Raw genomic sequence first — 15126 nt, forward strand, 5'->3', positions numbered from 1 at the left:
CTCTCTCTCCCCCCCTCCTTCCCTGTCTCCCTCTCGCTCCCTCCCTTTCTCCTTCTTTCTTCCTTCTTCCCCCTCTTCTCTCTCTGTCATCTCTCTATCTCTGTTTCCTGTGCCTCTTCTCTCCTCCTTTCCTTCCTTCCCCCTCTCCCTCCCTCCCCCTCTCTCTTTCTCTGTCCTCTGACTCTCTCTCTGCCTCCCTCTTCTCTCCCTCTCCCTCTGTCTCCCTCCCTCTGTTCTTTTCTCTCTCCCTCCCCCTCTCTCTCCTCTCCCTACCTCTTTCTCTTTCTTTTTTTCTGCCTCCCTCTCCTCTCTCTCTCCCTCTCCCCTTCTCCCTCCCTCTTGCTCTCTCTTTTCCCTGCCTCTCTCTCCCTCTCTCACACATTCTCTCTTCCTCTTTCTCCTTTCCTCCTTCTTTGCCTCCTCTCTCTCCTTCCCTCCCTCCTTCTCTCCCTCCCTCCCTTTCTCTCCTTTCCTCCTCTCTCTCTCCCTCCCTCTCTCACTCTTTCCTTCTCCACTTCCTCTCCCTCTGCCTCCTTTTCTCTCTCCTTCCCTCCCTCCTTCTCTCCCTCCCTCCCTCCCTTTCTCTCCCTTCCTCCTTTCCCTCTCCCTCCCTCCCCTCTCTCTTCCTCCTCTTTCCTCTCTCTCCCCCCGCACTCATCCCCCACATGTTGCTCCACTGCTCCACGGCCCTTGAGTTGCCCTGACTCCCCTCTCCCTCTCTCTGCTTTGGCTCCACAGCTGGTAGACCTGCAGGCAGACAGTGATGAGAGCCAGCGCACCCACCAGCAGCTGAAGAAGAAGTGTCAGCGGCTCACGGCGGAGCTGCAGGACACCCGGCTGCACCTGGAGGGTCAGCAGGTCCGCAACCATGAGCTGGAGAAGAAGCAGAGGAGGTGGGTGACACGGGGGCCCCTCCCCCGGCTTCCAGCGGCCGAGGGCGTCAAGGCAGGGACGCCCCAAGTCCCTCATGCTAAGAGATCCCTGATACGCCGTACAGGGCCCCCACCCTGGAATGGGGAGAAAAGAAGGGAAACATGAGCACGGCCTCTTCCGCCATACTGGGAGTTGGGCGAGGGACTGGTTCCACATCTGTGATGAGCCTTCAGAATAAACTGGGGGTGCAGGCCTCGGTAGCCAGGCCAGGCAGGTAGCCCATTGTGATCACTCTGGGGTCCCACTCTTCACCCCGTTATTGGGGCAGTCCCGCTCGTGGGACAGAGCAGCAGCTGAGGTCTCCCCCTTCCCTGAAGGCCCCACCAGCCCCTGCTCCCTAGCCCCTGAAAGCCCCGGTCCCCTTCACTCAGCTTGACTCAGTTACACAAACACACAAACCCCCCCTCCTGACTCTGATGTCGTTAAACTGCAGAGCGAGAGATACTTCCATCTCATTATGGTAATGACACAAAGGAGGGGGGCCACCGCCCTCACTGGAGGGAATCCAATCTAAATTAATTTCCCTAGTGGGGGCTTCTTCATTAGGAGAGGAGGGAAAGCTTAGGCGCCTCTGCCTCCCAGGGAGGACGGGGAACCCCAAGGAGATGAGAACAGATCCCAGTTCCACTGGGATGGCCAGGAGAGGTCCCTCCGCCAATGCCAAAAGGCTCGGGCCACCTGGGTACACCTTCCTCCAACTGGCCTGTTGACCAGTTCATGCCTCTGAGATCTTCAGTAAGGACGGTGTCTGCTGAGTGGCGGGAGCTCTGGAAGGGGCCGTCTTTGGGCTCACCGTTAACGAGACTGGACCACCTGGTCCTGAGTTCTCAGGGACTGATTCCCCTGTAGATCCCTCCCACTCCTTTCCCCCCAGCAGCCTCCATGACCCCTCTTCTCCCCAGAGACAGGCAACTTCAGCAGGACCTATCTAAGAACTCCCCTGAGCCCCCTGGGCGATAGCGCCAGCCCAGGCTGGTTAACGCGCTCCCGAGCTCCCCGCTGGGAGCTATTAGGTCTGGCTGCCCCGAGTTTGTGGAGGGAGTGGGAGAGCATTTCATTTTTCGATGGGACTGCCTCATTAGCTATTCAGAGAAGGTGTTAAGAGGAATTTCAGCAATGTGCTCGTTATTTAGGGTTTCTGGGTGGGAAATGAAAGACTTGAGTGAAGGAGTAAAGAAAGAGGCCCCCCAACCATGTGCCCGCTGAAGCACGCTGCCAATGGGCACCATGGGGAGGCAGGGGGGAGGGGAGCGGCAGCCTTGGCAGGGAGTGCAGGGTGACGTGGGCCTGGGATGTCTCCGGCTGCTCCCAGCGGTCAAAGCAAGCACGCCCGGCCACCTGTACCACCAGCGTGGCCAGGGCCTGCTCCCGGAGGTCACGGGATCAAACATTCAGAACCAGAAGGGAGTTAAGAGGCCATGGAGTCCAAACCACTCATTTTACAGATGAGGAAACTGAGGCCCGGAGAGGTCAAACTACTAGTGTCTTAGATTGGATCTGAACCCAAGTCTTCCTGATTCCAGGTCCCGTGCTGCCTCTCAGGTGAAAGCCTTGGGGCTTTCATGTCTATGGGGCAGAATAAATGACCCAAGCCCTGACTGCCCCAGGGAGGGGAGATGAGGGTTAGCTACTACAGGGCCACAGCTTGATCTGGGATCGCTGTCTACCCCCAAGTATCTTTTTTTTTTTTAAGCAATTAGAGTTAAGTGACTTGCCCAGGGTCACACAGCTAGGAAGTGTCTGAGACCAGATTTGAGCTCAGGTCTTCCTGACTCCGGGGCCAGTGCTCTGTCCACTGTACCACCTAGCTGCCCCTGCCCACAAATATCAAAGAGACAGTGTAGTACCCTGCAAAATGGACTGGCTTTGGAGTCAGAGGAACTGGGTTGAAATCCTACCACCTGTGTGGCCTTGGGCAAGTCACTTAATTTCCCTGAGTCTCAGTTTCCTCCCTCTGTAAAATGAAGGGGTTGGATTAGGTGGTCTCCAAGGTAATTTCCAGTTCAAGATCTCAAGAGTCAGTTTTCTGCCAGGATTCTCATGCTGTTTCCTTGCCCACAACTCCCTAGTCATCTCTGGAGAAGTCCCTCCTCTCAGTCTGATGGTCTACACCGCCACGTGTTCTGTCCTGTTCCAGGTTCGACAGTGAGCTCTCCCAGGCTCACGAAGAGACCCAGCGAGAGAAGCTACAACGGGAGAAACTGAACCGGGAGAAAGACGCCCTCCTGGCTGAAGTCTTCAGCCTGAAACAGCAGATGGAAGTGAGGATGGACTCTGAGCCCCCACCAGTGGTGTCCCAAACTCGCCAACCCCATCCTCATTCCCAGCTGACCTGTTTTCTTCTCTTGCTCCAGGAGAAAGACATGGACATTGCTGGCTTCACCCAGAAGGTGGTCTCCCTGGAGGCGGAGCTCCAGGACATCTCTTCTCAGGAGTCCAAGGACGAAGCCTCTCTGGCCAAGATCAAGAAGCAGCTCCGGGACCTGGAAGCCAAGACCAAAGATCAGGAAGAGGAGCTCGATGAACAGGCGGGCACCATCCAGATGCTGGAGCAGGTAAGGGGAGAGAGGGGGCACTGATAGAGAGGGAACCAGGGGCTGTCAGAGGAAGGAAGGAGCGCAGCGTTTCCTGAGGGCTTCCTCTGTGCCAGGCACCGTGCTAAGCTCTTTACAGGTCAGTTTGATCGTCACAACACCCCTGTGAGGTAGGTGCTAATATCATCCTCATTTTATAGTTGAGGAAACTGAGGCCCAGAGAGGGGAGGTGGCTTGCCCAGGATCACACAGCTAGTTAATGTCAAGGGTGGGTTTCAAACCCAGGTTTTCCTTAATCCCACGTCTGCTGGGATGCAACCCCTGCCACACCACATTGCCTCTGACACTTCTGTTGTCTGCATCTCCTCACCCAGGTTGGTAGGGGAGAAAGGGCCTCATTTTAACCCTGCTTACAAAGCCCAGCTAGATGCCTGTGGGAGGCGGCAAACTATTTTCTTTTTTTTTTTAATTAATGTCTTTCATTTTTCCATCACCTACACTTCCCAATATGTCTTTCCTCTTCTTCCCCACTTAAATAGCTAGCTCTTTTTTTTCTTTTTTTTGTGGGTGAGGGGGAAGCAATTGGGGTTAAATGACTTGCCCAGGGTCACACAGCTAGTAAGTGTCAAGTGTCTGAGGCTGGATTTGAACTCAGGTCCTCCTGACTCCAAGGCCATTCCTCTATCCGCTGCATCACCTAGCTGCCCTGATAGCTAGCTCTTTGGAAAGAATAAAAGAGAAAGTCAGAAGCTGATCAGCAGAATTCACTAACACATCCCCCAGTCCGATGGTATGTACAGTATTCTACACCCACGGTATCTCCCCTTCACAAAGAAAAGAAGGAGGCATACTCTCTCACCCTGTCTTCAGGGTCATGCTTCAGCCTTTTAGTTTGATAGGCTAGGCCAGCCCACCCTGACCAGGGTGAGACATGGGAGGGGTGTGTTTAGGGCGGCTCGGGGAAGGCAAGGGGACTAGTTCCATGTGTCTCATCTCCTGGGCTGGGGTTTGAATGTGACTGGAAATAATTACCAGAACAGCCAGCATTTATTAGGCACCTCCTGCATGCCGTGCACTGTGCTGCTTTACACATAGCTCATTTTGTCCCTCCAACAGCTCTGGAAGGTGGTAGCTATTTTTATCCCCATATCACAGTTGAGGAACTGAGGTTAAGTGACTTACCTAGGGCCCTACAGCTAGTGAATGTCTGAGGCTGGATTTGAACTCAGATTTCATTGATTCTGGGCCCAGTACACTGCTTCGCCTAGTTAGTTGCCTGGGTAGTCAGGGAATTTTGTGAAAGGCCCAAGGCATAAATACCAGCCTTCTCACCCAGCCTGGAGAGCCACGGGCACCCCCTTCTGAACAGGAAAATGACCCCAGGAGGGTGAAACCTTTAGGAAGCCCCATGCCCTCTTGTCTAATAGCTCATCCTGCCATATTTGATCTTCCTGGTGTAAGCCTGCTCTGGCTTCTCTGTAGTGGGCCAGCCATCCGGCAAGGGCATTTGCCTTATCCAGAAAGGCCAGCCACCCAACTGGGTCCATGTAAGAGACAGAGGTGAGATTAAAGGGGAGTAGCTGATCCCCTAGCTGATCCAGTCGTCCCTCATGAAACTGTATCTCCCATCTCCATACCTTTGCCCAGGCTGTGCCCCGATGCACTCCATGCTCACCTCCCCATCTTAGAATCTCCGGTTTCTTTCAAAGCTCAGCTCAAGTGACTCTTCCTCCGTGAAACCTTTCTTGACTCCAACTACTACTGCCTCCCCCCACCCCCCACCCCCCCAAAAACCCTCCCTTATTTGTTTGTACTGTACAAGATTTTCTGTCTACTTCTGTATGTATCTCTGATGGGCAGTGTGGCACAGTGAAGAGAGAGCTAGCCCCAGAGTCAGAAAGACCTGCACTCAAGTCCCTAGGCTAGCACCCTCAGGCTGAGTGACCCTGGGCAAGTCACTTCTTGTCTTACTGCCTCAGGCAACTCTTTAAGATTGGGCAGGAGAAGCAGGGCTGGAGCCAGCCTGCCTTAGTAGAGTGCGCCAGTGAAATCAATCGTGGGTCTGGTCCAGGACACGTTTGTACGTGGGTTGGAACAGAATAGAATACAGAAGAGTGCTGTGACTTGGGAGGGGCCCGAAGACAAAATATATTCATAAAAACCCACTTTGAAAAGAGTATAATAGAATGTAAGCTGTTTGAGGGCAGGGATGGTCACATTTTGTCACTGTATTCCCAAGACCTAACACACTGCCTGACATACAGTAGGAGCTTAATAAGCGCTTGTTGCTTGATTGATTTGTGTTGGACTATTGGGGATGAGCTACCCTGACGGATCCCTCCTCCCCGCGCCTTCAGGCCAAGCTTCGCCTGGAGATGGAGATGGAGCGCACGAGGCAGACCCACTCCAAGGAGATCGAGGGCCGCGACGAGGAAGTGGAGGAGGTCCGCCAGTCATGCCAGAAGAAGGTGAGGCCGCCTGCGTGGTGCACCTGCTGCCGGGACTTGGCATCTGGGCTTCCCTGCCCCCTCCACCCTCCCCGGGTCTTTGGGCACTTGTCACTCCACCACATCCTCTCCACCCTCCCCAGAAGGGCCTGGCCAGGCCTGGCATCTTGCAGTCCTCTGCAAATTGCTCTAGAGGGTCACAATCAAGAGATTCCTCGCCTTTCCAGGCTGCCTCTGCTGCCAGCAGCCTTAACCGCCCGTGCCAGCCAGGTGCCCGCTGCTCTAGGGCGATCTGTGGAGGAGAAGGTTGGGGATTGACCTCGGCCCCGCTGGCCTCTGGGTCTTCCCAATTGTTACTCAGGCGTGACCGTCTGCTGTCCACTTTGAATGGCCTTTGGGTGTGGTCTGCTGTCCCTGGCCTCTGGGCCTATGATAAGAGCTGAAAGGGACCTCCGGGTCCCCTCGCCCAACCCCCTTACTTTATAGGTGAGGAAACTGAGGCCTGGAGAGGCTGTCCTGGGCACTGAGAACCACCGTTATTTAGAGCCCGTGCACCCAGTCAGTCCCATTCTCACCCCGTTTTGTTCCCCTCGTGTAGAGGGAACCCAGTCAGATGCGGGGGGGGCCATGATTCCTCCTCCTTGGACGTGCTGATGGAGACCAGGGAAGCCAATGTTTCCTTTTACCCTGTGGCTTTAGCTGAAGCAAATGGAAGCCCAGCTGGAGGAAGAGTATGAGGACAAGCAGAAGGTTCTGCGGGAGAAGAGGGAATTGGAGAGCAAGCTCACAGCCCTGAGTGACCAGGTGGGGCGGGGCTGGGGCGGGGCATGGGTGGGCCCAGCTGGGAGGCAGTTATGGCAGCAGGCAGTGCCTGGCCCCTTGCCCCACATCCTTCAAGTGTCACTAGCCATGTTGGGTCATGGAGGTTGGAGGGCTGGGCCAAGCCCCCCGCCCAGGAATGGCCCCAAGAGGTACTCTAGAGACAGACAGACACATGGGGGGGAGAGATGGAGAGGAAGAGAGACAGACAGACAGGTGGGGGAGAGAGCACAATAGTTACATAGATAGGAAGCTAGGCGGTAGGTAGATAGAGATACAGAGAAAGAGATAAATATTTCTCTACAGAGAAATAGATAAGATAATTGGGTAGATAGATAAGGTGGATGGATGGATAGAGTCAGAGAGAAGAGAAAGCAATAGACAGACAAGATAACCGGGAAATAGATGCCCACATACACCCGGACATACATACGCAGATGATAGATACACAGATAAATTGATTGATAGGGATGGCGTTTATTAAGCTCTTACTATGTGCCGGGCGCTGTGGTAAGGCCTGAAGACGTACATACAGGCTAACAAGACAGGCCCCACCTCAAGGACCCTACCCTCTAATGGGAAAAGGCGGCCCATTTAGGGGATCTGGGAGAGGGGAAGGGGGGTGCCAGCCGGTGAGTGAGGGGAGAAGTTCAGGGAATGGAGGGAATCATGGCTGGGCCCTCTCCTGGAACGTGTCCGGGCTAGGGGGTCCCCAGCAGGAGCGTAGGGCCACAGGGCGGGGGTTTCTCCAGGGTGGGAAGGCAGCTGGTGAGCAGCCTGGGGGGTGAACAAGATAGGGGTCCCTCCTGAAGTAGCAGGAGTAAAATTGGGGAATGGCGGGGAGGTGGCCAGCAAGGCCTCACAGCCCGCGTTCACGCAGGTGAGTCAGCGGGACGTGGAGTCTGAGAAGCGTCTGCGGAAGGACTTGAAACGGACCAAGGCCCTGCTGGCCGATGCCCAGATCATGCTGGACCACCTGAAGAACAGTGCGCCCAGCAAGAGGGAGATTGCCCAGCTCAAGAATCAGGTACCTCTGAGAGACGCCCCAGCGCTAGCCCCAGGCCTGCAGAGCTGGAGGGGCATTGGAAATCCTCCAGTCCAGCCCTTCCCCAGGAAAAAGTGAGGCCTAGGAAGGTCACACAAGTGCTACGTCACCAAGAGTCAGGATTCAAACCCAGGCCCCCAGGGTCCGGCCAGTCAGGGCTCTGCCCACCCCACTGATGTGAGCATAGTGCCCCGTGTATAGGAGTTTACACTCACTCACAAATGTGTTCAATCACATTGCGATCGGCTATTCTGCTATCATTCTTGAGCTTGATCCCCTGGGAAAGGAGAGACAGAGTCGTCCCAGGGCCTCCCCCCTCAGAGGCAGCTGAAGCGACACCCCCAACCTGTACCCAACGTTCCCCGCTTGGTCAATAGGATCATAGAATTGGCATTACAGACTTTCAGGAGTGGGAGGCCACTTGGTGCCACTAGGCCGGAGGAAGAATCCCCTCTATGACCCTACCCGCTTTAAATCTACGGTCCCACATGCCTCCCCACTAGATTTCAAAGCCTGTCATAAAAAATTGCCAAATCACTCTGGCATACCTTCATTCAACAAGCATTTATTAAGTGCCTCCTATGTACCAGGCACTGTGCTAGGGATGCAAAGATGAGAAAAAGAAAAAAGAGAAACATTCTGTATGTTCCCTCCCCCTTTAGGAGGTGCCCACACAGACATGGTAAGAATAATAATAATAACAATAATAAAGCACTTAACTATATATGCCAGACATCATGCTAAGCGCTTTATAATCATTATCTCATTATTATCCTCCAAACAATCCTGAGAGGTAGGTGCTGTTACAACCTTCATTTTGCAGATGAGGAAACTGAGGCAGACAGAGGTAAAAGTGGCTTGCTCAGGGTCACAGAGCTAGTAAGTATCTTTATAGACAGATAATCTATAGAAAGATAGCCGGGAAGACAGATGCATACACACGTACATAGGTGCATGTAGATACAGGGAAGACATTTAGATAGATGGGAAGATAAATGATATATAGGAAAATCGATAGGTAGATAGATACATACATCAATGATAGATACATAGATAGAAAGATAGATGATAAATAAGAAAATCAATAGGTATAGATATGTACGTGAATGATAGATACATAGCTAGGAAAATAGATGATATCTAAGAAAATCGATAAGTAGATAGATACATACATCAATGATAGATACATAGCTAGGAAAATAGATGATATCTAAGAAAATCGATAGGTAGATAGATACATACATCAATGATAGATACATAGCTAGGAAAATAGATGATATCTAAGAAAATCAATAGGTAGATGGATACATGCGTGGATGATAGATACAGAGATAGAAAGATACGTAGGTAGGCCTGAGGTCTTCCTGACTCCAGGCCCAGCGCTCTGTCCACTGCACGGCCTGGCTGCCCTTACAGCTAGGGCGGGCATCTCTGACCATCTGTTCCTGGGGCGGGTTGGGCCCTTTGTCTAGCTGGAAGAGTCAGAGTTCACCTGTGCGGCAGCTGTGAAGGCAAGGAAAGCCATGGAGGTGGAGATTGAAGACCTCCATCTCCAGATTGATGACATCTCCAAAGCCAAGACGGGGGTAAGAACTCGGGGACGGGAGATGACGCGGCCATTGGTGGGCAGCGGGGGCCAGAGTCAGATGGAGCTTGTCGACCCCATCCAGAGCAGTTGCCCTTCAGAAACTTTCCATTCACCTCCCTCGTCACCAGAGACAAAGTGTTCTGTCCAAGGTTATACAGGCGGTTATAAATCTAGAAGGTGGAAATCTCAGCTTCATTTTACAGTTAAGGAAACTGAGGCCTGGGGAGGTAATGTGACATCCAATACAGGTAGTAAATGTTGAAGATGGGATTCAAACCTAAGTCTCCTGACTCCAAAATCGAGCAACATCTCAGACAGCCCCATCTCCCCCCTCCTCATTTCCTCTTCCTCGTTCTGAGAATCATCCATCCCAGATTTCCAGCTGGAAGGGTCCTCAGAGCTCATCAGGTCAGACAGAGCAAGGTCACGCCTGTAGTAGGCGTCAGAGTTGGGATTCGAATCCAGGCCCTCTGATGTCAGAGCTAGGGGTCATTCCACCAGCTTCTGTAGTTAAATAGCTCCCTTCCCTACCGCCTTGGATCAGGGCCATTGAAATGAACTTCTTCTCTTTCCAAGCCTCCTACCCCTCGAGTGGGGAACTCTGCCCCCATACGGGGGGCTTGGGATCAGGCCCAGGGAGGTCCCACCTCCCTATTTAATCACCTGTGTTGGAGGGCTTGGCCGCAGCCGCAGCGTCATAAATAAAGGCCGCTAATGTGGCGGGTGATGTAAACAGGCACCCAGAGATTCGCAGAAGTGCCCATAAGAGGGAAGGTTGCTCTTCCCCCCTCCCCGCCTGCCCAGGCCGGCTGCTGATGGAAAGCGCTGGGTAATTAGAGCCTTATTTAATGTCTTCTTTTTAATTCCTCGCCTCCCTCTCGGCCCATCGACAGAGAATTCATTATGGTGATTTGAACCACAGACACCTGCCTGGGGCCGGGGGATGGGGGCCAGCACTAGGAAGGGGCAGAGGGTTTGAGGCAGTTGCTGTTGGGCGCCCAGGACAGAGCTCCCCCCCTCCTCGCCCCTGCCAGCCCCGGGGCGATCGAGAGGTGCCAATCTCGTGGGTTTGATTTATCCCCGTGGCATTTGCGCTCCTCAGCAGTTTGCAGGTGAGTGATTCAAACTCCCTAATTGCGTTAAAAAAGGCTGTTACAGAATTACCATTTTATTTAAATCCGAGTTAATAAATTTCTTGGCGGAGCCTTTCCCAGCTCCCCACAGCCCGGTAACAAGATGGATGGGGCAGAGAAGGAGCCAACGCAGTCGTTTTGGTTTGGAATTACGGGCTAATAGATTCGTTCATTTGCTGGTGCCTCCGTTGGCTGTCTCCTCCCCGCCCCTCTCCCCCCAGGAGTGGGTGAGATGGGGGTGCGGTGGGAGCCGGGACCGGCCTTGGAGAGGGGGGAATACAAAGCAGACCTTTTTCTTAAGGAGCCCGGCACAGGTCTCAGGAGCCTCTTTGGAGACCCAAGTGCTTTACCCACGGGCGTCATCGAGGTTAAGGGGATCAGTCTTTCCTCCAATCTGTTTGCTCCATGCAGAGTGCATTCCTTCAGTCTCTCCCAGGGGTCGGTTCTGGGGACTTCCCCTGAGACACTCCTCATGAAGGCAGGGAGGTTCCCTGGGAGGTCCGTCATACCCTGGGGGGCACTGGACCCTGGCGTGACGAAGCAGCTCAGCCTGAGGATGTGGGCAAAACGCACCCCCCCCTTGTTCTACTCTCTATAAGTGGTGCCTGTTCACAGATCTCTAACAAGGGGGGCCCTCAGACCATCTAAACCAACTCCCTCATTTTACAATGAGGAAACTGAGGTCCAACGTGGTTAAGTGACTTGCCCAAGGTCATACAGGGAGTAAGTGTCAGAAGCGAGATTCAAACTTCGCCCGCAGGCTCCTAGAAGTATAGATGGAATCGTAGATTTAGAGCTAGAAGAGGTCTCAGACACCACCTAGTACAACCACCCATTTACCGAAGATGAACCAAAGCCCAGGGTTGTTCAGTGACCCGCACAAGGTCACACAGCTTTGAGGAGAGTTGGGGCGAGAGCCCACGCCTCCTGACTCTGGGTCTCAGGCTCTTCCCATGGTTCCTTACTGCTGAGATGTATAGAAAAAGCAAGACCAAGAAGGACCTCAAACACCATCTCGTCTAACCCTCTCCTTTTATGAAGTGGGAAACTGAGGCCCAGAGAAGAAATAGGATCATTGACTTGTTTAGTGCTGAAAGGGACCTCAGAGACCACATACACTACCCCTCTCATTTTATAGACGAAGAAACTGAGGCCTCCAAGAAGAAATCATCCAACAGTTAATAAACATTAATTAAGCACCTACTGTGTGCCAGGCACTATGCTAGGGATACAAAGAAAGGTGAAAAATAATCCCTGCTCTCAAGGAGCTCACAGTCTCATGGGGAAGGAGGGGGGTGGGACAAAACTCAGTCTCATTTGACTTGCTCCAGGTTCCACAGGTAGTAAGTGTCAGAAGCAGGATTTGAACCCGGGTCCTGCACTCTGCACACTGGTTATGGCTGAGGAGCCAATGCTGGACAGAGCACCAGCAGCCTGGCTTAGGCCATTGCCTCAGGGGCAGCACAGATCGAGTCCACCTTTTCTGGCTGGGCCCTGACGGTCCTGTCTCCTGCCTCTCCCCAGCTAGAGGAGCAGGTGAGCCGCCTTCAGCGTGAGAAGAATGAGATCCAGAGCCGGCTGGAGGAGGACCAAGAGGACATGAACGAGCTCATGAAGAAGCATAAGGCCGCTGTGGCCCAGGTACTGCCCCGCCTGCCTGCCCTCCCTCTCCCTGGCTTCTTTTCCTTGAGCACAGATCTGACCTGGCACTGCTCCTCTCCATAAATACCAGTGGCTCCCTATTGCCCTGAGGACAAACCATAAACTCCACTGTTAAGCTTCTGAAGCCCCTCATGACCTGGCCCCAGTCTATCTTTCCAGCCTCACTGGACATTAGCTCCCCAGGGCTCTTCAGTACAGCCAAGCTATCTTTCTCCTCTCTGCTCCTCACACGTGACTCTCATCTCCACTCTCCTTGCCTTTGCACTGGCCGGTCCTCATGCCTGGAATGCCCTCCCTCCTTACCTTAACCTCATAGACCCCCTTTCTTCCTTCAAGACGAAACTCAGGTACGAGGCCTTTCCTGATCCCCCAGGTGCTGGTGCGCTCCCTCCCAAGCTGCCTTGTGTTTAACTATCGATTTTCTTTTCATTTCTGCATTCATTTATATATGTCCTTATCGTCTCCCTCTTAGAATGGAAACTTCTTGAGGGCTGGGATTATTTCATTCTTTGCACTTAGCATAATGCCTGGTGCACAGTAGGTACTTAATAAATACTTGATTGATCAATAGATATCAAAGGCATGTCCCGTGCCGGGATGGTGCCACGTGGCTCAGGTGGGAGGGGAGTGTGTCTCTGTCTCTGATGTTTGGGGTAGGACTTGTCCGTCTAGGCCTCTTTCCATAAAACAATCCCACAAGCATTTATTGAGTCCCTACTGTGTGTCAGGCTCTGGCCTGGGGAGACAGAGCTTTGCCTCCAGATATAGAGGCAAAAATACCAAAGTCTCCCCGCTCTGGGGTTACATTGTGCATTCTTTCCCCAGGCTTCCCGGGACCTTGCCCAAATGAATGACCTCCAGATTCAGCTGGACGAGGCCAACAAGGAGAAGCAGGAGTTTCAGGAGAAGGTACCGGGCATTCGGCTAGCTGGAGAAGGGGATGCTGGGACCCCTGTGTACTGGGGAAGGGAGAACACGGCGGCCCTGGCTGTCAGGCAGGAAGGAAGCATGCCCGAGGAGCCCACTGGCAGGCCTTGAGATCTTCCTCGTTTCCTTTGTCTGATTCCCTTTGGGTCCTGAGTTTCCCTTCTGCTCTCTATAGAGAGAGGTAGACCAGGGGACGGAATGCCCGGGGCAGGAGGAGAAGATTCTGGCCTGGCTCGTCCAGAGCCCCCTTCAGTATCTCTTCTTGTGGGCGGCCAGTCACTGCTGGGATGAAGCCCCCCCGCAGACCCTGCTCCCTTCCCCGTCCTGGGCTGGGAAAGGCCCTCGGTGATTTCTCCCTCCCCTCCTCCGCTTCCTCCCAGATGCAAGCCCTCCAGAGCCAAGTGGAGTACCTGGAGCAGTCCATGGTGGACAAGTCGCTGGTGAGCCGACAGGAGGCCAAGATCCGGGAGCTGGAGACTCGTCTGGAGTTTGAGAAGACCCAAGTGAAGCGGCTGGAGGTGCGCTCTCTCTCCTTGGGCCGGGCACCGACTCCCTGCCCTTCGATAGAAAGCAGGACAGGTACCCCGGGGCCACAGGTCACGACAGAGACCTCGGCGACAGTCACCTGAAGGGATGGGACCATAGGCGCCTAGAGCTCAAGCTGGGAGAGACCTCAGACAGAGACCGCTCCACTTCTCTCAGGTTATAGATCAGGAAACTGAGGCTCAGGGACTCACCCAAGGTCATGCAGGCAGTGTCAGAGTCAAGACTCAAACTTAGCTCATCAGATCATAGGATTCTATTTAGGATCATAGATCTTGAGCTGAGAGACACCTCAGACCCCATGTAGATCCCATTTTACAGGTGAGGAAACTGAAGCCTGGGGCGGGGTGTTAGAGGTAAGATTTGAACCCAGGCCCTCTGATTCCAGAGCCAGTGCACTGTCCACTGTCCCACCCTGTGGTGGGGTCCATCTCAGCAGGGCAGTTCAGGTTCCATTCTCTGGCACTCACCTCCCATGGCAGGGCCCTGAAGTGCCCATCCCCCCTCCATCCCTGGTACCATGCTGGATAAAAAATTCATCAGTAGCTTCCCCCTTCCCCCACAGAGCTTGGAGCCAAAGATGCTGAGTTAGATGAGGCAAGCCCCGAGGAGTGTCCCTCTGAAGCCCCCCCTCCCCGGTAGGGGCGGGTCACTGACCATGGCTAGCTGTTGTGTGGGCTCCCAGCCCCTGCCCCCACCCCTCACTCCTCACTGAGCTCCCCAGTCAGCTGAGGAGGGGGAGCTCCTGGGCCTGCACCCCCCCACCTGCTTGATATTCTGCTTCAGCGCCTGCCTGCTGCCTGCCACCAAGGGACCAGAGCAGTGCTGCTTTTCAGCTTCGTGTTTTCCTGGCTGCTCCCCTCCCCTGCTCCCCCATCCATCTCCCCTCCTTCCTCCCACCCCTCTCCTCAGCAGAGCCATAAATATGCAGAGGACCACAGCCTTGTGCCAGGCCGGCTCCCCTCACTCCCCCTCTCCTCTCTTCTCCCCCGGTCTTTCCCTTTCCTCTCATCTCATTTAACTTCTCACTCATCTTCCCTTCTCCCCCCCTTCCCCTCTCCATTGTTCCCACTCCTCTCCCTCTACCTTTCCCCCTTTCCTGTTTTTACTAATTGTTCACCTTCTTCCTCCTTTCCTTCCCTCTCTCCCCTCCCCCTCTCTCCATCCCCCCTTTTACTCCCTTCTCCCCCTTTTCCTTCTTTCCCTTTCCCCCTCTTTCCTCCTTCTCTTCCTTCTTTTCCTTTCCTCTCCTTTCTCCCTCCCTCCCTTTCCCTCTTTCCTTCTCCCCCATCCTTCTCCCCTCTCTCTCCCTTTGTCCTTCCCCTTCTCTCCCCGCTTCCCCTATCCTTTCCTCTACCTTTCTCCCCATCTCCCTTTCTTCCCTTTCCCTTCTTCTCTCTTTCTTCTCTCTCCCTTTCCCTTTCACCTTTCTTCTCTCTCCTTTCTCCCCCTCCCTCTCTCTTTCTTCCTCCTTTCCCTTCTCCCCTCTTTCTTC

At 53.8% G+C, this 15126-nt stretch overlaps 1 protein-coding gene across 11 annotated transcripts in view; it reads left to right on the forward strand.

Moving 5' to 3' along the window:
• The window catches only part of MYO18A (myosin XVIIIA), a 158616-nt gene that overhangs the window by 123740 nt on the left and 19750 nt on the right, over positions 1-15126 (forward strand). For all 11 annotated transcript variants that reach the window (XM_027861955.1, XM_027861948.1, XM_027861951.1 and 8 more), the window contains 10 exons: positions 739-893; positions 3071-3194; positions 3288-3488; positions 5825-5935; positions 6614-6718; positions 7614-7760; positions 9251-9364; positions 12024-12140; positions 12987-13070; positions 13469-13606. In XM_027861955.1, coding sequence (XP_027717756.1) covers positions 739-893; positions 3071-3194; positions 3288-3488; positions 5825-5935; positions 6614-6718; positions 7614-7760; positions 9251-9364; positions 12024-12140; positions 12987-13070; positions 13469-13606 — 1296 coding nt within the window. The remainder of the gene's footprint in view (positions 1-738; positions 894-3070; positions 3195-3287; positions 3489-5824; positions 5936-6613; positions 6719-7613; positions 7761-9250; positions 9365-12023; positions 12141-12986; positions 13071-13468; positions 13607-15126) is intronic.

The sequence above is a fragment of the Vombatus ursinus genome, unplaced genomic scaffold (assembly GCF_900497805.2).
Source record: "Vombatus ursinus unplaced genomic scaffold, bare-nosed wombat genome assembly UNPS02014768.1, whole genome shotgun sequence".
Lineage (NCBI taxonomy): Eukaryota > Metazoa > Chordata > Mammalia > Diprotodontia > Vombatidae > Vombatus > Vombatus ursinus.